Source organism: Triticum aestivum, chromosome 5A (assembly GCF_018294505.1).
Source record: "Triticum aestivum cultivar Chinese Spring chromosome 5A, IWGSC CS RefSeq v2.1, whole genome shotgun sequence".
Taxonomy (NCBI): domain Eukaryota; kingdom Viridiplantae; phylum Streptophyta; class Magnoliopsida; order Poales; family Poaceae; genus Triticum; species Triticum aestivum.
Window position 1 is genome coordinate 590,673,351 of NC_057806.1, and position 26,386 is coordinate 590,699,736.

General features: G+C 44.0%; 2 protein-coding genes, 1 non-coding gene and 4 pseudogenes across 3 annotated transcripts; all 7 read left to right on the forward strand.

Annotated features, from left to right (window-relative positions):
• Positions 1–14,859: 14,859 nt before the first annotated feature.
• LOC123105062 (uncharacterized) lies at positions 14,860–19,683 on the forward strand. The gene is made up of 8 exons (XM_044527042.1): positions 14,860–15,197; positions 15,950–16,272; positions 16,368–18,375; positions 18,476–18,557; positions 18,679–18,745; positions 18,837–19,022; positions 19,117–19,177; positions 19,275–19,683. Exons 1-8 carry the CDS (start codon positions 15,086–15,088, stop codon positions 19,445–19,447), a joined length of 3,012 nt encoding a protein of 1,003 aa, XP_044382977.1. The 5' UTR covers positions 14,860–15,085; the 3' UTR covers positions 19,448–19,683.
• A 2,653-nt stretch (positions 19,684–22,336) lies between these two features.
• On the forward strand, positions 22,337–24,746 carry LOC606336 (60S ribosomal protein L13a-4). Its single transcript, XM_044527043.1, has 4 exons — positions 22,337–22,687; positions 22,784–22,900; positions 22,985–23,072; positions 24,409–24,746. The coding sequence occupies exons 1-4, from the start codon at positions 22,416–22,418 to the stop codon at positions 24,550–24,552; spliced, it is 621 nt and encodes a 206-aa protein (XP_044382978.1). The 5' UTR covers positions 22,337–22,415; the 3' UTR covers positions 24,553–24,746.
• On the forward strand, positions 23,443–23,517 carry LOC123109215 (uncharacterized; annotated as a pseudogene).
• Positions 23,659–23,734, forward strand: LOC123109222 (uncharacterized; annotated as a pseudogene).
• LOC123109219 (uncharacterized) lies at positions 23,853–23,928 on the forward strand (annotated as a pseudogene).
• On the forward strand, positions 24,048–24,123 carry LOC123109220 (uncharacterized; annotated as a pseudogene).
• On the forward strand, positions 24,210–24,292 carry LOC123109158 (small nucleolar RNA SNORD24). The gene has a single exon (XR_006452451.1). It is a non-coding gene; the product is annotated as a small nucleolar RNA SNORD24 (small nucleolar RNA).
• Positions 24,747–26,386: the final 1,640 nt, after the last annotated feature.

Consider the following 26,386-nt stretch of genomic DNA (forward strand, 5'->3'; position numbering starts at 1 on the left):
CTCAGGGCAGGGTATACAATAGGTCTGGTACACGGCATGGCATACTTTATAGAACCTATGGCTGAGGCATAGGGAATGACTTTCATTCTCTCTCTATCTTCTGCCGTGGTCGGGTTTTGAGTCTTACTCAACTTCACACCTTTGTAACACAGGCAAGAACTCCTTCTTTGACTGTTCCATTTCGAACTACTTCAAAATCTTGTCAAGGTATGTACTCATTGAAAAACTTATCAAGCGTCTTGATCTATCTCTATAGATCTTGATGCTCAATATGTAAGCAGCTTCACCGAGGTCTTTCTTTGAAAAACTCCTTTCAAACATTCCTTTATGCTTTGCAGAATAATTCTACATTATCTCCGATCAACAATATGTCTTTCACATATACTTATCAGAAATGTTGTAGTGCTCCCACTCACTTTCCTGTAAATACAGGCTTCACCGCAAGTCTGTATAAAACTATATGCTTTGATCAACTTATCAAAGCGTATATTCCAACTCCGAGATGCTTGCACCAGTCCATAGATGGATTGCTAGAGTTTGCATATTTTGTTAGTACCTTTAGGATTGGCAAAACCTTCTGGTTGCATCATATACAATTCTTCTTTAATAAATCCATTAAGGAATGTAGTTTTGTTTATCCATTTGCCAGATTTCATAAAATGCGGCAATTGCTAACATGATTCGGACAGACTTAAGCATAGATACGAGTGAGAAACTCTCATCGTAGTCAACACCTTGAACTTGTTGAAAACCTTTTTGCGACAATTCTAGCTTTGTAGATAGTAACACTACTATCGGCGTCCGTCTTCCTCTTGAAGATCCATTTAATCTCAACGGCTCGCCGATCATTGGGTAAGTCAATCAAAGTCCATACTTTGTTCTCATACATGGATCTTATCTCAGATTTCATGGCCTCAAGCCATTTCGCGGAATCTAGGCTCATCATCGCTTCCTCATAGTTCGTAGGTTCGTCATGGTCAAGTAACATGACCTCCAGAACAGGATTACCGTACCACTCTGGTGCGGATCTCACTCTGGTTTACCTACGAGGTTCGGCAGTAACTTGATCTGAAGTTACATGATCATCATCATTAGCTTCCTTCACTAATTGGTGTAGTAGTCACAGGAACAGATTTCTGTGATGAACTACTTTCCAATAAGGGAGCAGGTACAGTTACCTCATCAAGTTCTACTTTCCTCCCACTCACTTCTTTCAAGAGAAACTCCTTCTCTAGAAAGGATCCATTCTCAGCAATGAATAGCTTGCCTTCGGTTCTGTGATAGAAGGTGTACCCAATATTTTCTTTTGGGTATCCTATGAAGACGCACTTCTCCAATTTGGGTTCGAGCTTATCATGTTGAATTTTTTTTCACATAAGCATCGCAGTCCCAAATTTTAAGAAACGACAGCTTAGATTTCTTGCTAAACCATAGTTCATACGGTGTCGTCTCAACGGATTTAGATGGTGCCCTTTTTAATGTGAATGCAGTTGTCTCTAATGCATAACCCCAAAACTATAGTGGTAAATCGGTAAGAGACATCATAGATTGTACTAAATCAAATAAAGTACGATTATGATGTTCGGACACACCATTACGCTGTGGTGTTCCAGGTGGCGTGAGTAGTGAAACTATTTCACATTGTTTTAACTGAAGGCCAAACTCGTAACTCAAATATTTTACTTCTGCGATCATATCGTAGAAACTTTTATTTTTTGTTACGATGATTCTCTACTTCACTCTGAAATTCTTTGAACTTTTCAAATATTTCAGACTTGTGTTTCATCAAGTAGATATACTCATATCTGCTCAAATCAACTGTGAAGGTCAGAAAATAACGATACTTGCCGTGAGCCTTAACACTCATCGGACTGCATACATCAGTATGTATTATTTCTAATAAGTTAGTTGCTCGCTCCATTGTTACGGAGAACGGAGTCTTAGTCATCTTGCCCATGAGGCATGGTTCGCAAGCATCAAGTGATTCAAAAAGTCCATCAGCATGGAGTTTCTTCATGCGCTTTACACCAATATGACCTAAACGGCAGTGCCACAAATAAGTTGCACTATCATTATTAACTTTGCATCTTTTGGTTTCAATATAATGAATATGTGTATCACTACGATCGAGATCCAACGAACCATTTTCATTGGGTGTGTAACCATATAAGGTTTTATTCATGTAAACAGAACAACAATTTATTCTCTTACTTAAATGAATAAGCGTATTGCAATAAACATGATCAAATCATATTCATGCTCAACGCAAACACCAAATAACACTTATTTAGGTTCAACACTAATCCCGAAAGTATAGGGAGTGTGCGATGATGATCATATCAATCTTGGAACCACTTCCAACACACATCGTCACTTCACCCTTAACTAGTCTCTGTTCATTCTGCAACTCCCGTTTCAAGTTACTACTCTTAGCAACTGAACCAGTATCAAATACCGAGGGGTTGCTATAAACACTAGTAAAGTACATATCAATAACATGTATATCAAATATAGCTTTGTTCACTTTGCCATCCTTCTTATCCACCAAATACTTGGGGTAGTTCCGCTTCTAGTGACCAGTCCCTTTGTAGTAGAAGCACTTAGTCTCAGACTTAGGTTCAGACTTGGGTTTCTTCACTTGAGCAACAACTTGTTTGTCGTTCTTCTTGAAGTTCCCCTTCTTCCCTTTGCCCTTTCTCTTGAAACTAGTGGTCTTGTCAATCATCAACACTTGATGTTTTTCTTGATTTCTACCTTCACCGATTTTTGCATCGCGAAGAGCTTGGGAATTGTTTTCGTCATCCCTTGCATATTATAGTTCATCACTAAGTTCTACTAACTTGGTGATGGTGACTAGAGAATTCTGTCAATCACTATTTTTATCTGGAAGATTAACTCCCACTTGATTCAAGCGATTGTAGTACCCAGACAATCTGAGCACATGCTCACTGCTTGAGCTATTCTCCTCCATCTTTTAGCTATAGAACTTGTTAGAGACTTCATATCTCTCAACTCGGGTATTTGCTTGAAATATTAACTTCAACTCCTGGAACATCTCATATGGTCCATGACGTTCAAAACGTCTTTGAAGTCCCGATTCTAAGCCGTTTAAGCATGGTGCACTAAACTATCAAGTAGTCATCATATTGAGCTAGCCAAACGTTCATAACATCTGCATCTGCTCCTGCAATAGGTTTGTCACCTAGCGGTGCATCAAGGACATAATTCTTTTGTGCAGCAATGAGGATAAACCTCAGATCACGGATCCAATCCGCATCATTGCTACTAATATCTTTCAACTTAGTTTTCTCTAGGAACATATCGAAACATAGGGAAGCAATAGCGCGAGCTATTGATCTACAACATAGATATGCAAATACTATCAGGAATAAGTTCATGATAAATTAAAGTTCAATTAATCATATTACTTAAGAACTCCCACTTAGATAGACATCCCTCTAATCATCTAAGTGATCACGTGATCCAAATCAACTAAACCATAACCGATCATCACGTGAAATGGAGTAGCTTTCAATGGTGAACATCAATATGTTGATCATATCTACTATATGATTCACGCTCGACCTTTCGGTCTCAGTGTTCCGAGGCCATATCTGCATATGCTAGGCTCGTCAAGTTTAACCTGAGTATTCTGCGTGTGCAAAAACTGGCTTGCACCCGTTGTAGATGGACATAGAGCTTATCACACCCGATCATCGCGTGGTGTCTGGGCACGACGAACTTTGGCAATGGTGCATACTCAGGGAGAACACTTTTATCTTGAAATTTAGTGAGAGATCATCTTATAATGCTACTGTCAATCAAAGCAATATAAGATGCATAAAAGATAAACATCACATGCAATCAATATAAGTGATATGATATGGCCATCATCATCTTGTGCTTGTGATCTCCATCTCTGAAGCACCTTCATGATCACCATCGTCACCGGCGCGACACCTTGATCTCCATCGTAGCATCGTTGGCGTCTCTCCAATCTTATGCTTCCACGACTATCGCTACCGCTTAGTGATAAAGTAAAGCATTACAAGGCGATTGCATTGCATACAATAAAGCGAAAACCATATGGCTCCTGCCAGTTGACGATAACTCGGTTACAAAACATGATCATCTCATACAATAAAATTTAGCATCATGTCTTGACCATATCACATCACAACATGCCCTGCAAAAACAAGTTAGACGTCCTCTACTTTGTTGTTGCAAGTTTTACGTGGCTGCTACTGGGCTTAGCAAGAACCGTTCTTACCTATGCATCAAAACCACAACGATAGTTCGTCAAGTTGGTGTTGTTTTAACCTTCGCAAGGACCAGGCGTAGCCACACTCGGTTCAACTAAAGTTGGAGAAACTGACACCCGCCAGCCACCTATGTGCAAAGCACGTCGGTAGAACCAGTCTCGCGTAAGCGTACGCGTAATGTCGGTCCGGGCCACTTCATCCAACAATACCGCTGAACCAAAGTATGACATGCTGGTAAGCAGTATGACTTATATCACCCACAACTCACTTGTGTTCTACTCGTGCACAACATCAACGCATAAAACCTAGGCTCGGATGCCACTGTTGGGGAACGTAGTAATTTCAAAAAAAAATCTACGCACACGCAAGATCATGGTGATGCATAGTAACGAGAGGGGAGAGTGTTGTCTATGTACCCTCGTAGACCGTTAGCGGAAGCGTTATATCAACGCGGTTGATGTAGTTGTACGTCTTCACGATCCAACTGATCCAAGCACCGAAAGCATGACACCTCCGAGTTCTGCACATGTTCGGCTCAGTGACGTCCTCGCCTTCTCGATCCAGCAAGAGGGGCGAAGTAGTAGATGAGTTCCGGCAGCACGACGGCGTGGTGACGGTGTTGGTGAAGAACAATCTTCGCAGGGCTTCGCCTAAGCACTACGAAAACTATGACGGAGGATAAACTAGAGGGGACTGGGTTGCCGACACACGGCTTGGTGTTTCTTCATCTATCTTTGGTGCTAGCCTTACCCCTCTATTTATATGTTGAGCCCTGGGGTCGAAACTTGGAGTAAAAGCCTCCTCAAAGTCGGTTTCACCCGAAAGGCAAGAGTCCTTCTCGAACTCCAGGGCTAGACGCCAGGGTTCCCGGCGTCTACCCCCTAGACGCCAGGGTTCCTGGCGTCTAGCCTCTGGTCTCCGCAAAACTTCCTTTTGCACTTTCCAAAAGCCTCGTGGGCTTTCCCCTTTGGCCCAGATAAAGTGTTCTCGTGCCCAAACATTTCGGGAAACATCCAGAACCCCTTCCGGTGAATTTCGAAACCCTTCCGGAGATCAAACACTACTATCCACATATTAATCTTTACTTCCGGACCATTCCGGAGTTCCTCGTCATATCTGTGATCTCATCCAAAACTCCAAACAACATTCGGTCACCAACATACATAACTCATAGTACTATATCATCAACGAACGTTAAGCATGCGGACCCTACGGGTTCGAGAACTATGTAGACATGACCGAGACACCTCTCTTGTCAATAACCAATAGCGGGACCTGGATGCCCATATTGGCTCCTACATATTCTACAAAGATCTTTATCGGTCAGATCGCATAACAACATACGTTGTTCCCTTTGTCATCGGTATGTTACTTACCCGAGATTTGATCGTCGGTATCTCAATACCTAGTTCAATCTCGTTACCGGCAAGTCTCTTTAGTCGTTCCGTAATACATCATCCCGCAACTAACTCATTAGTTGCAAGGCTTGCAAGGCTTATAGTGATGTGCATTACCGAGTGGGCCCAGAGATACCTCTCCGACAATCGGAGTGACAAATCCTAATCTCGAAATACGCCAACCCAACAAGTACTTTTGGAGACACCTGTAGAGCACCTTTATAATCACCCAGTTACGTTGTGACGTTTGGTGGCACACAAAGTGTTCCTCTGGTAAACGGGAGTTGCATAATCTCATAGTCATAGGAACATGTATAAGTCATGAAGAAAGCAATAGCAACAAACTAAACGATCAAGTGCTATGCTAACGGAATGGGTCAAGTCAATCACATCATTCTCCTAATGATGTGATCCCGTTAATCAAATGACAACTCATGCCTATGGTTAGGAAACATAACCATCTTTGATCAATGAGCTAGTCAAATAGAGGCATACTAGTGACACTCTGTTTGTCTATGTATTCACACATGTATTATGTTTCCGGTTAATACAATTCTAGCATGAATAATAAACATTTATCATGATATAAGGAAATAAATAATAACTTTATTATTGCCTCTAGGGCATATTTCCTTCACAGTGCTCCTACTGCCATCATCAGAAGTGCTTGAGGGATCTGAACCCTCACTCAGCTGCACATGTTCCTCAGACCTGTTCTGACTGTCACTCTGATCAGGCATCTTTGCAAACTTACTAACATCAGACCCTGTGAATTGATGTAGATGAGGTAGAGTGGATGAGCATCACAAAGTGCAGAAATTTTGCAACTCTCTCTTTCAGCAGGGATATCCTGACCCTGTCGGTGTGACCGAGTGGAACAACTCGGTGGCACCGAGATGCAGAATCGCGAGCGGTTACTGCAACTCGGTGTGACCGAAAAATTCAAATCGGTTGCACCTAGATCAACTTAGTGAACTCGGTGTGACTGAAGTGGATAACTCGGTCATACCGAAATGCACAAAGAGGTTTTGGAAGTTTAAGTCTATGATGAATCGGGGACTCCGAGTGCTCCTCACACGGAGTGGTTCGAATCTGACTTGATCAAACTTTGTGATGTAGCATGAATAGAGTTTGAGACGAGAAAAGCATAGATAGCTAGAGGAGGTTCTTAGGCATTCTTGTTCATCCACTTGGCAAAAGAGAAAACGCCAAACAATCAAAACAACAAGTGGATGTCCTCAAATGAGTAAAATATGCAACCAACATGCTCACACAATAAAATGGCAAATGAAATATGTGGCAGAGAATGCACAAACACTCTAGCATCTATCAAGCAATTTGGTGATGACTAGGTCATCTATATATGAGTATATTGACTTAGGAGTCAAATGAGAACATTTGATCATAGGTCATACTCATCGTTGAAGCACAAGTTGGGTTACCACTTTTACATAAAGCATTATTGTGTTCACATTGTTAGAGCTGCTTTAGCTCAATTGATTAGAGTAAAGCTCCCCCTAGATGTGATATCCCCCCTAAGAGGGATGAACTAACCTTGGGTTTTGTCGATGATGACTTCATGTAGGTGTTGAGGATGTAGATGCTCAATGTTGATGTAGATCATTTGGAGCAATCCATTGGAGTGAGTTGCACTTTCAATACCTACACAGGTTAGTCCCACAAGGAACAAACAAGGATATCCATAGCATAGAGTGATGTTCACATAGGATGTTGTCCATGAAAGCATTAGGCTACCTTGTCCCTTGTCTTACCAACAAGAGGGTTTGTGACTCCTTGAACTAGTGCAAGATATGGAAGTTGTTTGCACTTGTCCTTGCCAAAATGATATGAGTGAAGTATGTTGGTGGAGTCACCCTCAAGAACTATCTAGTTCTTTTTCTTCGGGATCCACACCATCTTGATGGGAATCCTTGGGGTTGTAGTCGTACTTGATGAAGTAAAACTTGATGTAATCTTGGGAACCCACTTGACCAAGGCTTTGGGAGCTTCCTCAAATGCATCAATCTTCTCTTGAAGCTTGTCCTTGCCTTTTTGCTTGTGGTCTTGTGGTGGAAGATCATCTTGCGCTTGTGTTCCTTGGAAAGAAGTAGGATCATACTTCTCTTGTTGAGGAACAAACTTCGTCTTGGGGTATTGATCTTCTTCCCACTCAACTCCATTGGCATTGAACTTTCGTTCAAAACCAACACCTTGATTCTTCCGGTGTCTTCCCTGCTTGCGTACAATTTCCTCAAATTGCTTACTTCCGGCAAGGCTCTTGTAAACACATTTGTCTATAATTCCCTTCAATAAGCTATTTTCTTGCTCAAGTGTAACTTGGCTAAGAGAATCATTAGTGGAATCAAGAGAACTACTAGAAGCAACATCATTGATTTTGGCATGATTATTGTTACTACTAGAAGAAGAATCTTTCTTACTCTTGTTGCTAGATTTAACTTGTGGCATGTAAGTAGACAAGATTAAATTCTTGGCAATGTAAGAAGAACTTTTCTTGCAAAGATCATCATTGATCACTTTTAAGAACCCATGCTCTTGCTCAAGGTTGAGCTTTTTGAAGTGTAACTTCTCATGAGTCTTTAAAAGCTCTCGATGATTTTCCAAGGTAGTTTCATGAGCTAACTTAAGAGTGTTTAGTTATTTAGTTAGACGCTCAATCTCCTTCTTATCATCATCATTCATTTTATCTTGATTAGCATGATTAATAGCACATTCATCATAGTTTTCATCACTAGAATTGTCAACAAGTAAATCATCATCACCTAGCAAGTCATCTTCATCACTATTGAAATCAACATACTCGGGGTGTGATACCTTTGGGCCTTTAGCCATGAAGCATCTTCCAATTCCTTCATTTGGTGACTCAAATATGTCATAGGAGTTGGTTGACACAAGTGTTAGACCGGCAACACCTTCATCTTGAGTATATTCGGAGTCGGAGTGATAACTTCTCTCGGAGTGATTGTCGGGTCGAAGCCAGATACCCATTCACCAACATGAGCTTGATGTCTTCGTTTTGTGTAGATCCTTGATGATTTGTCCTTCCTTTCTGAATCCTTGCTCTTCCGTGATGTTCTTCGTTCACAATGGTCATCTCTACTCCTCTCTCTTGGTGGTGATTCTTATCTTCTACTTCTTCTTTTGGGAGAATCTTCTCTTCTTTTGTAGGGAGCCGTGCACTCATTTGAGTAGTGTCTGGGTCTTCCACAATTGTAGCAATTACGTTCACGACTTGAAGATCTTTTTTCATTGTAGGACCTTGACTTGGAACTTCTTTCCTTGCTTCTACTCTTGTAGAACTTGTTGAAATTCTTCACCATTAGGCTCAATTCTTCATTGAAGGCTTGTTTCTCACTTGATTATGTGGGAGAATCACATGAGGCTTTGTAAGCACCACTTGACTTGTTGTGAATCTCTTCCTTATCCTTGAGTGACATCTCATGAGCAACAATTCTTCCAAGGACTTCCGTTGGCTTGAGATCTTTGTAATTGGGCATCATTTGGATCAATGTGCACATTGTATCATATTTTCCATCCAAGGCTCTTAGGATCTTCTTGATGATGAATCTATCGGTCATCTCTTCACTTCCTAAGCCGGAAATCTCATTTGTGATGAGAGCAAGCCTAGAGTACATTTCAGCGACACCTTCACCATCCTTCATTTTGAAATTGTCAAGTTGAATTCGAAGCACATCCAATTTGGATTCCTTGACGGAGTTGGTACCTTTGTGCATATCAATGAAAGTATCCCAAATTTCCTTTGCGTTCTCAAGACGCTGATTTTGTTAAATTCTTTGGGGCACAATCCGTTGAAGAGAATATCACAAGCTTGAGCATTGTATTGCAACATCTTCAACTCTTCCGCACTAGCTTCATGGTTCGGTTCTCTCCCATCAAAGAATTCACCTTGCAAGCCAATACACACAATAGCCCAAACGGCGGGGTTATGTCCAAGAATATGCATTTTCATCTTATGCTTCCAACTAGCAAAATTTGTACCATCAAAGTAAGGACCTCTACGGTGGTAATTTCCCTCGCTAGACGCCATACTCTCCTAGGTTGTGAAACCAAGGCTATGATCACCAAAAGCTATGGAAATCAAGGCAAATGGAGACCAAAGCTCTGATACCATTTGTAGGATGGAAAGTATGTCTAGAGGGGGGGGGTGATTAGACTACTTGATAAAATAAAAATTTAGCATTTTCCCAATTTTAAGTCTTGGCAGATTTTAGCAACTTAGCACTAGTCAAGTAAACAACCTACACATGCAAGTCTAAGAGTATAGCAGCGGAATGTAAAACATTGCACATGAAGGTAAATGGAGGAGTTTGGAGGGAGCAAACGCAATGTAGACACGGAGATTTTTGGTGTGGTTCCGATAGGTGGTGCTATCGTACATCCATGTTGATGGAGACTTCAACCCACGAAGGGTAATGGTTGCGCGATTCCACGGAGGGCTCCACCCATGAAGGGTCCACGAAGAAGCAACCTTGTCTATCCCACCATGGCCATCGCCCACGAAGGACTTGCCTCACTAGGGTAGATCTTCACGAAGTAGGCGATCTCCTTGCCCGTACAAACTCCTTAGTTCAACTCCACAATCTTGACGGAGGCTCCCAAGTGACACCTAACCAATCTAGGAGACACCACTCTCCAAAAGGTAATAGATGGTGTGTTGATGATGAACTCCTTACTCTTGTGCTTCAAATGATAGTCTCCCCAACACTCAACTCTCTCTCATAGGATCGGATTTGGTGGAAAGATGATTTGAGTGGAAAGCAACTTGGGAAAGGCTAGAGATCAAGATTTATGTGGTTGGAATGGAATATCTTGACCTCAACACAAGTGTAGGTGGTTCTCTCTCAGAAAATGTATGATGGAAGTGTAGGCATGTTCTGATGGCTCTCTCCCTAAATGAAGAGTGGGTGGAGGGGTATATATAGCCTCCACACAAAATCTAACCGTTACACACAATTTACCAAACTCGGTGAGACCGAATCAGAAAACTCGGTCAGACCGATTCAGTTTTAAAATGTGAACGTTAGGACTTTCGGTGGGACTGACATGTCAACTCGGTGAGACCGATTTCATTAGGGTTAGGGCATAACGTAATCTCGGTGAGACCGATTATTTAAACTCGGTGGGACCGATTTTGGTAATAAGTAAACAGAGAGTTGGTCAGGCAAACTCGGTGGGACCGATTCGCTCATTTCGGTTGGACCGAAACATTACCAAGGGGAAACAGAGAGTTTGCATTGCGAACTCAGTGGGACCGATCGCTCATCTCGGTTAGACCGAAACGTTACGAAGGGAAACAGAGAGTTTGCAATCCCATCTCGGTGAGACCGAGATCCCATCGGTGTGACCGAATTGATTAGGGTTTGTGGCAATGACTATGTCTAGAGAACTCGGTGGCGCCGAATGGAAAATTTTGGTGGGGCCGAATTTGACTTTTGGTTTGGGACATAGGTGGATATGAGAAAGTGGTTGAGGGCTTTGGAGCATATCACTAAGCACTTTGAGTAAGTAAGCCATTAAGCAACACCTCATCCCCTTTTAATAGTATTGGCTTTCCTATGGACTCAATGTGATCTTGGATCACTAAAAGTAAAATGCAGAGTCTTGAGCTTTTGAGCTTGAGCCAATTCTTTGTCCTTAGCATCTTGAAGGGTCCACATTTCTAATCTATGACATGCCAATCATTGAGCTTTCCTGAAATATTTATCTTGAAATAGTATTAGCTCAATGAGCTATATGTTGTTACGAATTACCAAAACCACTTAGGGATAGTTGCACTTTCAGCACTCGATGACCCTTGATCGATCCCTTGAAGTTGAGAACATGCTCTTTCGCAAGCTCCGCATTTGCAAGGACCCCCTACACCATCGTCCTTTCATCGGCATAATCCTCCTCGTCGGGCGACTCACACAGTGCTCATATCTGTACTCCATATATGAATCCATTGCTTCAAAGAAAGGACAAAAAAATTAGCACTGGCATTTCACCAAATACTTGTCGTGTGTGGTGACCCCCATAGGGCGGATGGTACATGCGGGGCAGAGGGACGAGAGATTTGGACTGACGGCGGAGGACAAGCGGCGTGGCGACCGCATGTAGCGATGGAGGTCTAGGAGGGCTTGGCGGGCGGGCGGGGTGGTACAACGATGGCGGCAACAAGGAAGGAAGCGGATGCGGAGAAAGAGGAAAGGATGGAGACGTAGTGTCGGGGCGGGGTTTTGGGTGGGCCAAAGATGTTGGAGTCCTGCGTAGCTGCGATCCGGATACCCCGTAAAGCCCCACCTAGTTTGCTTCCGGTTTGCGAGAAAACGGACATGCAAACCGGTCATGAACCGATGGGGTACCGTGAGGACCGCTTTGTCCGGACGGTTACGAGCGGTTTGAGTGCGGCGTTGAAGATACCCTTACACTATATTAATTCAAACTCAACTATATATCGTGCATACATAGGATCCATCGACCGCTTTGTGCACCCTTCAATTATCACTCTAACTCTTTTCCCACTAAAACTTTTATCGTTTTTTCATCTTCATGATGCATGCCTACAATTTAAACCCGTGGCAGCTCGTTGAGAATTTTTTTTCAAAAAAATGGCATACCTTAATTGTATTTTTATGACAATGAATCAGACTGTATCTCGTATATCTTGGGTTGGCGTGTACCATTTAGCTATTTGGCATGAGATGTGCACCACACAACTCCTCTACCGGGCGAACCAAGTGGGCATCTACACCAAACTAAATTAATATATCCACGCCTCCTTATGAAAGAACGCACGCCAAGTGTAAAATAAAGACCTATGGATGGTGTTATTGCAAAACCAACAACCAACAAAAAACCTAAAAAACATTGGGACGCGTCTAGTGGGCGGCCGGCTGCCCACTAGCGCGATCCAGCGGCCGGCTAAACAAAGTAAGTACCTGTCACATTCACGTTTAGAAAAAGGAAACAATCACCCCTCCCACCCGATCGGGCCTCACTCGCACTAGTGCCTGTTTGGTCAGCCGCTGCATGCATGCATCCGGTGCCTGCATGTCATGCATTAAATGTTCCTCATGTTTGTCCTTTATGTATTAATTTTTGGTTTTCAAAATTATAAAAGAGATATCTTCTAAACCGTGTGTTGAAATTCAGATCTCTTTTCACCCTTGAAACCCTCGCGACGTGCTCTTCAAAAGTAGATCCTGCATGGGGATGTTTCGATGAACTAGTTTTCCTGCCATCTAAACATCAATATGTGTGCAACTAGACTATATTGCCGCGCCAACTGAGCATATGTGTGTGCCAATAATCCTGACAACTAAACATGAATGTGTCTGCAAACTAGACTACATTGCCGTGCCAACTGAGCATATGTGTGTGCCAATTGTCCTGCCAACTAAACATCAATATATGTGCAACTAGAATAAATTACAAGCCAACTGAGCATATATGTGTGTAACTAGTCTTCTCTGCCAACTAAACATCAATGTGTGTGCAACTAGACTATATTACAAGCCAATTAAACATCAATGTGTGTGCAACTAGAGTAAATTACAAGCCAACTGAGCATGTGTGTGCAACTAGTATTCTCTGCCAACTAAACATCAATGCATGTGCAACTAGAATATATTACAAGCCAACTAAAATATTAATGTGTGTGCAACTAGACTAAGTTACAAGCCAACTGAGCATATATATGTGCAGCTAGTCTTCTCTGTCATCCACGAATAGGGAGGAGGGTTGCACAATGACTACTAGGTAGCTGGTCGGGACAGTAGACTAATTGCACATTAAAGTTTTCATGGTTGCTAGACTACACATCCGTTTTCACTGTTGGAACCCTCGCGACGTGCTCTTCGAAAGTAGATCTCGCATGGGTATGTTTCGACGAACCAGTCTTCCTGCCAACTAAACATCAATATGTGTGCAACTAGACTACATGCAGCGCCAACTGAGCATATGCGTGTGCCAATAGTCCTTGTGCCAACTAAATATCAATATATGTGCAACTAGACTACATTGTCGGGTCAATTGCGCATATGTGTGTGCAACTAGTGTCTTGTCAACTAAATATCAATGTGTGTGCAACTAGACTAAATTACAAGCCAACTGAGCATATGTGTGTGCAACTAGTCTTCCTGCCAACTAAACATCAATGTGTGTGCAACTAAACTACATTACAAGCCAACTAAAAATTAATGTGTGTGCAACTAGACTAAATTATAAGCCAACTGAGCATATATGTGTACAACTAGTCTTCCTGCCAACTAAACATTAATGTGTGTGCAACTAGACTAAATTATAAGCCAACTGAGCATGTGTTTGTGCAACTAGTCTTCCTGCCAACTAAACATCAATATGTGTGCAACTAGGCTAAATTAAAAGCCAACTAAATATCAATGTGTGTGCAACACCTATTGTGTCCGGTGCCTCATATCAGATAGCAGAAACAAAACATATGAAGTTCCTCAATCGCGATACACAATTATTCAGTCGCAGGCATTCCTCGGTCTCAAGGTCACACGATTTTGCATCACAAAGAATCAACGATTGTAACTAGAGATGCAGAAGACCAACCAGCGAGAAAAATTGGAAACACACCATTTGCACATAGACAGGTTTCACAGACGGAGACAAAATCTGACACTAATCACCTCCTGCCGAGGAGGTGAGGTTGCTCAAGCACGGTACCCCTGCATCTCCGCCATCGCCGGCTGCAACCCAGCCTTCCCCTATCGTGGGCTGCTACCACACCAAGAAAGGGGAACAAGGAGGATGGGGAGACCGTGGGGATTGCGTGGACTGGCGGATCCGACGCGGAACTCCTCAGATCTGGCGCAGCGGAGCTAATCGGATCCGGCGGGGTGCACGCGCGGCGGCGCGCCGGAGGACGGGTCGCGGCCGGTCGGACGCCATGGCTGCGGTGGTTGACGGGTCAGGGAAGGAGGAGGAGGAAGGAAGTGTGCTTCCGACCAGATATCACCTGAGGTCGTGGGCCGAATGATTCGCTGGCATCGTGCGGTCGAGCAGCGGCCGCTCGTTCTCCCTAGATAGTGCGCGCGCACTTTTTAGAATTTAGGAAAAACATGTCCCTTTTTTCTGAAATTCCTGGCACGAGAACGGTTCGTACTACACCCGAGTCGGCCCCACGGGAGCCTCGGTCAGCCCGGACCCAGAGACGAGAGCGGTCAATTCAAACCGGTGGCGACACACCTGCTCCGGCTCCGCCATTGGTACGACTTTGGTAGAGCACGAGGCCAAGGCTGCACACCAAAAGAGGCGTCGTCGTCACTCCTCTTGCCTCCTCCTGACCGCCTCTGCCAGCACGCGCTTTTTGGGCCTCCTCGTCCCTCCCGTCCCCTCGCATCTCTGTCCCGCTTCTCCATTCCGCTCCGACGTCAGATCCGGATGGATCCGCCCCCGCCCGCGGCGAGCCCGCCGTCGAGGCCCCCGGACGCGTCGGAGGAGCCGGGCGCCCCTGCCACCGCCACCGCCACCGCCAGCGCCGCTCCCGTCACAGGTACGACTCCGCGCGGCCGACAGGAGGAGGGTTTTGTGCTTGCCTCCGACCATTGCCGTCGCGATAATCGCAGAAAAAGTTTCGTTTCCGTTTCACAGGACGCCGCGTTAATCTGTCTGCGGTATTGCTGCTCCCGGTCTCATAGTTGTCCTAGATAGACGAGTAATTCGATCGGTTCGAACAAGTCAGCCAACATTTTGTGAAGCCGTGTAAGCTACTGAAGTGGGACGAGTGTACGGTCTTGCTTTTTCCTGTTTCCCTTTCTTGTTTCGTAGGATAGCCTTTCTGTTTTTGCTATTGCTCTGTTTTTTTTCTTTCTGTTGCGTTATAGTTGGCGATCAGCTAAACATCTCCTTCAGTTATCAGCCACAACCAGAGAACCTACTGACAGAAATACAGAAACTTAACAACGTTACACGACTTCGCAGATGTTAGCTAGGATCAATGATCCCGGGAGCAGCGGTACCCCTGATTAACGCGCGTGCTGTAAAACGGAAGTGGTAAGACATGAGGCGAGAACTTTTATTTTGATCCAGCTTAACATCTTCTAATATCTAATACTCCCTCCGTAAAGAAATATAAGAGCGTTAGGGAGTACAAAACGACACAGGACAAAAAAGGGGCATGTCGGTTGTTTACTTGTGTTGTGATAGTACTTTTTTACCTGACCTTCAACCTTGGGTTGGGGAATTTCAGATTTAATAATAGTTGAATAAGGACAGGCTCATCATTCAATTGCTCTTAATTTGCAGACACTACTGACAGTACACAAGCTGATGCTCAAGGAGGACTACATGACACAGCTATTAGCAATCCGGAGAATAACAATGACACCTCCACTTCGACTCGAGGAGATTCACATTCACCCTGGATTTCGGAAGAACATTTGGGTGAAAGTTTAGTGCAGACTACCTCCAAGCAGGCAGCAAACTCAGATGGGACAAGGAAGAGGAATTTTCAGCCTGGAAATAAAGAGGCAGTACATGCTCCTAGTGCTGGCAGCAAATCTCACGCACGTGACATCTCTGTGGTGGAAACTAAAGATGCAAGGAGCAAGTTCTTGAAGAAATCCGATGTAAGTTGCTTTCGTAATTATTGCAGCATACCAGGAAGTGGGAAGTACTAGTGTTAATAGCCCCTTTGAAACGCTAATGTTAATATCGATTTCAGAACGAGGATCCAGCATGTGAAGACAGGAAGAATGCCGATTTGGCAGGGATCTCGGAAGAATTGAAGGAAAACAATAACAGATCTTCTCTTAACTCTAGCAGCTTGAAGGATGAGAAGAAGCAAAAGAATAGAAGCAGAGGAAAAGAGAATAGCAATCATGTTCATAACACAAGCACTTTACATGATATTTCTTTGCCAACTACCGCTGGTACCTCTTGTTTGACGTCGATGGTTACTGAGAACAATGCAGAAGCTCCTAAATGCATGGGTTTGAGGCTAAAGAAAAATCCAGATGATGTATCCCTGACAAACTCATTCACAGTAGTTAACGCAGAGACCACGGATGGGGGAAATTTGAATGTAGACAGTACCATTCAAAAGAACTTTGATGAAGTTCTGCCTGGTTCACTTAAAGAGAAAGAAACTGAGAATGTTGCAACATCCTTGGGTTCATCCGTGCTTCACTCCAGCCAACTGGCAAGCAGTAATGTGTCTCTGATGCCACTTCAAGGTGTTATAGTTGATGCAGATGTGAAGACCAACTGCCTACATTCATCAACTGAAGAAAAAGTTTATCGGAGTGCAGTTAGTGAAGATGTTACCAAACCTTCTGATCATGTTTCCCAGCCTAACATCGCAGAAGAGCACAAGAATTTCGGGTCCGGTAAACATATGAGAGAAGCTATTCTTCATACATCAGTTAATAGTGCTGGAATAGAAAAGGTCTTACCATCTGAAAATCAGAAGAACCAGTCGTATCCATTCAATGAAGGCGCAAACTTCTTTCAGAGAGGAAACGCAGACCGTAACTTTAGGGCAGATGTTCATCACCGTAGGAACATCTATGGATCAGGAGGCATGGGGAATTCAGAGTATGAATTTCAGAGGAACCAGTCACATCCATTCAGTGAAGGTAGAAACTTCTTTCCGCTAGGAAGGGAAGACCCTAACTTAAGGGCAGGTGTTCATCACAGTATGGACATGTATGGATCAGGAGGCATGGGGAATTCAGAGTATGGGTTGCAGAGGAACCGGTCGTATTCATTCAATGAAGGTGCAGACTTCTTTCAGCTAAGAAGGGCTGATCCTAACTTTAGGGTAGGTGTTCATCACAGTATGAACATCTATGGATCAGGCGCCATGGAGAATTCGGAGCATGGATTTCAGAGGAACCGGTCTTATCCATTTGATGAAGGTGCAAACTTCTTTCAGCTAGGAAGGCCAGACCCTAACTTCAGGGCAGGTGTTCGTCACAATATGAATATCTATGGATCAGGCACCATGGGGAACTCAGAGGATGGATTTCAGAGGAACCAGTCGTATCCATTCTATGAAGGTGAAAACTTCTCTCAGCTAGGAAGGCCAGACCCTAACTTTAGGGCAGGTGTTCATCACAATAGGAACATCTATGGATCAGGCGCCATGGGGAATTCAGAACATGGATTTCAGAGGAACCAGTCGTATCCATTCGATGAAGGTGCAAACTTCTTTCAGCTAGGAAGGCCAGACCCTAACTTTAGGGCAGGTGTTCATCACAGTATGAACATCTATGGATCAGGCGCCATGGGGAGTTCAGAGCATGGATTTCAGAGGAACCAGTCGTATTTATTCAATGAAGGTGCAAACTTCTTTCAGCCAGGAAGACCAGACCCTAACTTTAGGGAAGGTGTTCATCACAGTATGAACATGTATGGATCAGACGCCAGGAGGAATTCAGAGCATGGATTTGGAAGAAGCTATTTGGATCATACCAGTACCGTAAAGAATGAAATGCAGGAGAAAGAACGAACTTGCTTATCAACAAATCACAACAATGACCAGATAAGCCCTTCAAATTTAGCTCAGGCATATAGCGAAAAGCTTAGAATGTCCTTCCCTCCAAGAGATTCCTTGACAGGGTTTCGGAAGAAAAAGCTTCTTATTCTAGATCTCAATGGCCTTCTTGCGGATATCAATGAAGATTTCCACAATGCTCACATGGCTGATGCAAAGGTTCGAAGGAAACTAGGTAAAGTTACTTGTACAATTGTCCGTAATTATTATTTGTGAAAATGCAGATATAGAACTGTGACAGATGATATTAATATAGCACTACACCTTTCTACCAGTCTTCCGAAGGCCTCACTGTGATGATTTTCTCAACTTCTGCATAAAAAATTTCGAGCTAGGTGTATGGTCCTCAAGGAAACGGTACGATTTATTATCCTAATTTGTTTTACTTTATCCTCATTGCTCCATGCTTACTTACGTGGGATTTATATTAATCCTCATTGCTCCATGTTTACTAATGTGGGGTTTATAATTTTTCTAGGAAAAATGTTGATTCTGCTGTTGACATCCTTATGAGAGATTTCAAACCATACCTACTGTTTTCTTGGGTATGTAACATAAACGAACCTGTGGTAGGTGGGCATGCTCAATTGTATGTTATTTTGGTCCTAATATGTTTTGCGACCTTCATATGGGCAGGCCAGGGATAAATGCACAATGACTGGACGGAACACACTGGAGAACGTGCACAAACCAATAGTACTGAAGGAATTGAAGAAACTATGGAATAAGGAAGAACCTGGTCTTCCATGGAAGGAGGGGGAATTTTCACCTTCCAATACATTACTTGTGGACGATTCTCCTTACAAGGCTCTGCGTAATCCGGTATTTTCTCAGCTGTTTTCATATACCAGTGTCTTGTTTAACTGTTTCATCTCCATATTTGAATAATGCATATTTTCATGCCTATGTTATGCAGACACATACTGCCATTTTTCCTCAGCCGTTCAGCTATCTTAACCGGAACGACAATTCATTGGGTATGCATTCACCATTTCATGTCGATGTACTTACCTAGTGACCTGTTACACTGCTACAGCCTATTGATGCATATAAATTACAATTCCTGATAAGCAGGTCCTGGTGGAGATCTTCGCATGTATCTGGAGAAACTCGCTTTTGCAGATGATGTTGAGTGCTACGTTCGCAATAATCCATTTGGTCAACCTTTTATTACACAGAGTGATCCACATTGGGACTTCTATGCTGAAATAGCTGGTAAAGAGTATGGCGCATTAACTTGTGCCTGAACTTCCCAATATGTAGTGAGGCGGACTAGTAGACTGATCTTGTGTTGATTCTTCAGACATGAGGGGAAGTTATAGCATGTTTGTTGTATACCTGACCTCCAAACTAATTTTACCGTGGGTTATGGAAAAAGTTGGTGCATCGAAGATTGGATTTTGGGTACCAACAGTTATAACTTGTACGGATGATCTCAAGTGAATATGAATGAATTTTGAGACGGTGGCTTAAGTTTTTAAAATTGTTTGTCACCGCCTTGTATTTGTTCAGTTTTTCTTCCAGTTTTTATGGTTTTTTTCCTACCAGGGCATTGCTGTGGGTCTGTGTTGTTCTTTTATTTCTTGTACCCATTTTCTTGCTAGCCTTAACGGTACTACTCCAGTGTTTATCCCATTTGTTTTGAATTGCTTAAAAAAATCTAGTACTAGATAACATCTACACCACTTCTAAAAAAGTAGTATTGCTGCGGAGTACGACCGTCCCATGTGTTTGAACTGCTTTTTTACATTTTTTTTTGTTATGATCTACAGAACATGTATGGATTCATCGTTGTGACATGTGCAATGTTTCTATGTGTGTTTTAGGAGTTAGTCAGATCATAACATAATTTGCCAAACATGAAATCAAAGCTCACAAAGCTATGTTCACACAAACGAGAATAGCGCAATCCAACTATCATAAACTTAAACTTAATTAAATTAAATTATCATCTATGATAGAAAATAATAATAGTTTAGTTTAGAAAATTGAACTAGCCTGTTTGTTTCTCCTAATATTATTAGCCATTTAAACTATGGACAAAAGCTTTGTACAAATAATTCCTCCGTCGACACATTTGTTTTTCATTTCAGATGACATTGTCCTTTTGAAGGTCATCATTTTCATTCTGCTAGAACATACTCATAACTAATATTTGGAGTATTTTTAGTACTCCCTCCGTTCACTTTTATAAATCATTTCAGACAACTGAAAATAGGCTATTTTGCACATTGTCTGAAATATCTTTAAGGCCTTATAAAAATGAATAGAGGGAGTACTTCATTTACAACATTTGGCATGTTTTTTAGGGCGATGATGGGCGCCGGTGCGTCGGCCAAATCGTTTCGGCTGGTCGTACCCCAGCCGTCAGATCGGTCCGTCCTGAGCCATTGGATCTTTATCCAACCAAATCGTGCTAGCCCAGCTCGTCTTCTTCCTCTCGCGAGCGCGAGAAAAAGGAGCCCCATCTCGTCGGTTGTGCGCGTTCTCCCTCGTCGCCGTCCCCTCGCCTGCCCTCCTCGTCTCTTGTCGCCACCCTCGGCACCCTCGCCGGCCGCCATGGTCGCCGGTCCCAGCCCTCGGCGGCCATCCTCGTCAACCCCTGCGGTCACCCCTGCAGTTGTAGCTTCATTGCAGGGTGGTTTTGTAGCTTCCGTGGCAACCATTGTAGCTCCGGTGGCGATGACAGGAGCTCACCGGCGTGCTCACCGGTGTGCTCGCTGGTGCTCATCCCCCGCTTGCAACAAAAAAAATCAAGCGCCGGGAGAGATGCCCAGTGCTGCAACCGACGACGGAAAAATCTACAATCGCTGACGAAAAAAGCTTCAACCGGCTATGAAAAAAGTTTCAACTCGTACGACGGAAAACCATGAAGAACCAAAGAAAAGTTACAACCAGTGATAAAAAAGCTTCATCTGGCGACGAGAAATGCTTCATCCGACAATGAAAAAAGCTTCAACTATGGAGCCGTAAGCCATGGACGACAAACGAAAAGCTGCAACCGGCGGTTACAAAACGCCATGGCCGGATGTAGCTTCCAGCGACGCCGATTGTAGCTTTCACAACTGCCAGTTGTAGCAAAAACACACATCGTCGTCGCCGTCGGCGTATCATTGTCGTAAACGGTTGTAGCATTAGTCGGTGACACTTCACCGGTTCCAGCTCCAGTGTGCGTGGTTGTAGCATCTCCACAGATCGGTTGTAGCTCCTGCGACAGATGATTGTAGCATTTTCGCTGATGACGACGTCGCCTGGCTACAGCTCCGGCGAACTCGGGTAGAAACTCTAGAGAATATGGTTGTAGCTTTTTAGGTGAAAGGTTGTAGCTTTGTCGACACACCTTGCTGGTTGTAGCTCCGGTGTTCACGCGTTGCAGCATCATTGCAGGGTGGGTGTAGCTTTTTGATACGTGGTTGTAGCATTGATGCCGTTGTTCAGCCAGGTCGTGCGGTAGCCTCTGAGCACTGGCAGCTCGAAGCAAACCTCCCCCGAGCGGCAGCAGGTCACGTCGTCGGCAGGTCCTTCGTGCTGCCGGGTCCCAAAGCAGCTGGTCCCTTGTGGTGGCTTGTCCAAGGTTGGGCTTGTTCCTCCCAAGCAGTAGGGAGAAGGAAGATGGCAGCGAGATTTGCTGCCTTGTCTGGGCGAGATTGCTGCCAGGTCGCCAACATGCGGTGGTGGCAGTTTATCTCCGACGGGATTGCCACCGTGTTTGGGAGAGGAGGCCGCAGCGGAGAAGAAGCTAGGCTGGGCGCGAGAAGGAAGATAAGGGAGGAGGATGATGCTGAGGTGGGCCCTCGCACCTAACGTGTCGCAATTTGTATCGCTAGGAGCTGCGTGCGTGGGCGGAACCGGCCGAAGCGTTCGACCGGCGCGCCCAACGCAAGCGTTTTCCTTTCTTTTTTTAACCCACAGCCGTACGTTTTTTTTTTGAGCGGAACCCACAACCGTATGTATATCAGACAAAATCATTCAGCAAGCCCGTCAGCGAAGAATAACTTTTTCCAACCTCATAAAGCCTTTTAAATCTAAATAAGCCTAGCCCATTTAACACTGCGGCCCGGACCGGACAGGCCCAGCAACTGGCCCAGGCAAGACACCCTAAACGCGGAGATCTATAAATACGAAACCCTAAGCGGCGCACTCCTCTCCATTCCGCCTCCACCCCCGAACTCCAAACCCTAGCAGTAGCGCCGCCGCCGCCAGGTAAGAGGCGAGATGGTGTCCGGCTCCGGCGTGTGCGCCAAGCGCGTGGTGGTGGACGCCCGCCACCACATGCTCGGCCGCCTGGCCTCGATCGTCGCCAAGGAGCTGCTCAACGGGCAGCGCGTGGTGGTGGTCCGCTGCGAGGAGATCTGCATGTCCGGCGGCCTCGTCCGCCAGAAGATGAAGTACCTCCGCTTCCTCCGCAAGCGGATGAACACCAAGCCCTCCCACGGCCCCATCCACTTCCGCGCCCCGGCCAAGATCCTCTGGCGCACCATCCGCGGGTACGTCGCCGGCGACGCCGCCGCCGCCTAGATCCGTCCCCGTATCCATTTGGGTTTGCGTGTACTGATGATGCCGTGTTTGGTGGCGCTCTGCAGTATGATTCCGCACAAGACCGCGAGGGGCGAGGCCGCGCTCGCCAGGCTCAAGGCGTACGAGGGCGTCCCGCCGCCGTACGACAGGACCAAGCGCATGGTCATCCCCGACGCGCTCAAGTACGCCGGCCTTCGACTGCCTTCTAGATCTTGGCGTGCGTCTTGTATGTGTGTTTGATGTTGACGTGGCTTGTGGTTTTGCAGGGTTCTGAGGCTGCAGCCTGGGCACAGGTACTGCCTCCTCGGCCAGCTCTCCAAGGAGGTCGGATGGAACTACGCCGACACCATCAGGGTATGCTGTTTCATTGTGCTGTTTCTTCAGTACTCAATAGTTGCTAGTGTTCGACTGCTCCCAGTGGGTTAAGATTAGTCTTCTCTGTCATGCTAAACTAAAGTGGTCTAGTTGTACTAATCATTCTATGAAAGTTCAACCTGATTTCTGGTACTCTAATAGATATGGGTTCAGCTTCTGTCATATAAACTCTCTTGTGCTGATAAACGATTTGTTCTGCATTTTAAAAATGTTTATGCTGATCCCCACCGATTAAGAATCCAGTCATAGATCATGCTTCATAATACTTTGAAGAATTTTGTTTGTTCATGCTCGCAATCATTGTGTAACGTATTTTGCTTGTGATGTTCTGCTGGCTGAGATGTGCATGATCTGAGTGATGAAGAAAATCGTTCGGATTCCCACTGATTTTCATGATTATTACAACCAGCTACTTCTGACGGATCATGCCATCTCTTGTATTATATTTGCACATTTGTACTCCCTTAGGACTATTCCATAGTTTCCTTTCTTTGTTTTTTGCAAACCTTTTAGCAATGCAGTTTGAATCCTCCTTTTTTATGTTCTACTGGCTGATGAGTGCATGACCTGAGTGACGAATAAAATCGTTCGGATTCCCACTGATATTACATGATTATTATAACCAGCTACTTCTGACGGATCATGCCATCTCCTGAATTACATTTGCACATATTTACTCCTTTACACTGACTGTACATGCATTCCTACAGTGGTTACAAACATTGTTGCTCTTGTGTTCTGTTGTGTTGAGTTGCATGATTCTGGGTGATGAAGAAAATCGTTCGGATTCCCACTGATATTTCATGATTAGTGTAACCAGCTACTTCTGACGGATCATGGCTTCTCCTCACTTACATTTGCACTTTTGCACTGCTTTATTACTGGTCGTACATGCACTCCTTATTTTGTTAACAACCTCGTTGCTCTTTGTGTTCTATTGGGTCAATTGCATGCTTCTGCGTGATGAAGAAAATCGTTCGGATTCCCACTGATACTTCATGATTATCACAACCAGCTACTTCTGACAGACCATGCCATCTTGTGCTCTTAATAGATTTTGCTCTGTTTCGGGTTTCAGTTCATTCAACAGTTTTGCTGGGGTTTTATTTTCCTTTGAGCCTGTGATGTTATCAAAATATTTGCTACTCTTGATGGGTTTATCCCACTTGATGATCTCAACCACCAAGATCTCTGAGGCTCTTTAGTTCTAGACTAATGTTATCATTACAGTACATCCCCTGTTGCCAGGCTTTGTTCATTATGTGCTGATGTATGTGCATACCCTGTTTCTCATCACTCTTTGGCCTGTATTCAGGAGCTGGAGGAAAAGAGAAAGGAGAAGGCCAAGGTCTCCTACGACAGGAGAAAGCAACTGGCGAAGCTCCGCGTCAAGGCCGAGAAGGCGGCCGAGGAGAAGTTGGGAACTCAGCTGGAGATCCTAGCCCCGATCAAATACTAAGAGAGATTAGAGCTTCCGTGCGCCATCAGTTTTGGGAAACCTCTGTCCTCTTGTCTTTGAGTAGTTTGGTAACTCTGTGATAGTACAACCTGGTTGGTAAACCTTTGTTATGCATGCAGTTCTGCTACCCTCATTTGAAATTTTCTACTTGGTGAACTGTTTCGTTTATCAAATGTGTGCATTTGGAGATTCTAGTGCATGTCTATCAGGTGATTATATGTTGCTGAGGCTGTTTCTCTTTACTACAGCCATGGCAGTCTCTTTGACCTATCGTTGGAAAGTTAGAAGTAATGTGTTTGCCTTTGTACATGTCTTTCTTTTTCACTCATCAGATTAGCGGCATGAAAATTCTAGTAAAGCTACTGTTTGTGCGGGATACTGCACACATATTAAAGATAAAGATTTGTGTACTTGATTTCTTGGAGCAACCTTAAAAATCTAGTTTTGGGGCTGGCCTTAAACTTCTTCCCATATTTTTTTAAACAATGACACATTTATATGTCGCATCATAATAATTCAAACAATTATACATCGATCTCATACTTAATAATAATTTGAAGGCAACATTAACATAACTGATGTTTCCATGAAGTGCCCACCGATGCTCAACTAGTTCATGATCATTGTGGCCCTAGCTCATTATCAGTGTGGCCCTCCATGCGTTGACGCATTAACAAAATTTCTGGAATTACCCCATTCTAGCTGAATTGGTGGTGTGTCATCATATCATGCTATGCAATATCACGCAGGCGGTCATGGTATGGCCTCAAGCCTTTTTGATGCCAAAAGTGTGCAGGATCATGAATGGCAAAAGAGTTTGGAGAACCTCAAATCCCCGCTCTACATCTTATCTACATGTTTCTTTGTTTCCTAGCAAAGTGAGGATTCTCGTACCATGCTTTCGACATCCTTTCGACATGCTTCTTTGTCTCCTGACAATCAAAATATGAATGTCAAATCTATGTCATTTGACGCCACAAGTTCTAGAATTATAGTTGCATCTTTAATCTTTCCTTTGAATTGTCCATGTAATGTCGTAGGGCAAAGCTTTCACTTCCAATGCATGCAATCGATACTTTCAAGTATTCCTGTAAAGCCTTTTGATGCACCCATCTCAAGAAGTCTTGCAGTGCCCTTTCATTTGAAGCTCGAATATATTCTTCTCCAAATATCTCAATGATGGACTTCGTTAATTTAAATAAGCTGTCAATGCAAACTCTCTGCCATTCATCAATAGAATCAACTGTATGCAAACATTTTCACGGCCTCACAATATTTTTTCAAACTATTGTGACCTTGTTGACCAGTTGCATTTCTTATTTGTTGAATGCGTAAGAACAACCTCATTGACATTCAGAATCTTCTCCTAAACGTCTTTGCACCATATACCAGATTCTCACCAAAGTAGTCACCAATAGCTTCGCGTGACCGTCTTGCTTGTTCCGACGGAGTACAAGATGACCAGGCACTGAACCTCCCCAGTTCGGCTTCTTGTTTGCCATCGTGTCTGCATACATAGCCATCACAAGATTGATTTCTTCATCCTTGTCCGATGGCGAGTCGTCGAAAAAAGTTTGAACACGTGCGTTCATCTACAATCAATAAGAAAAACTATGATCAACCTCATTGTCAAACAATTTTTTTCAAACATACAAATATTTGGGTGAAGAATTTCCTCAAATACCGTTGTTGCGTTGGTTTCTTGAACTAGGACTTGGAGACGAAGGCCGGAGCGGGGCAGCGAAGGAGGGGATGAGGCGAGGCAACAGAGGAGGAGACGCGCAACGAGGGACGGTGGCGCTCCCGGGCCGCGGCAGCAGCAGACGGCGGCACA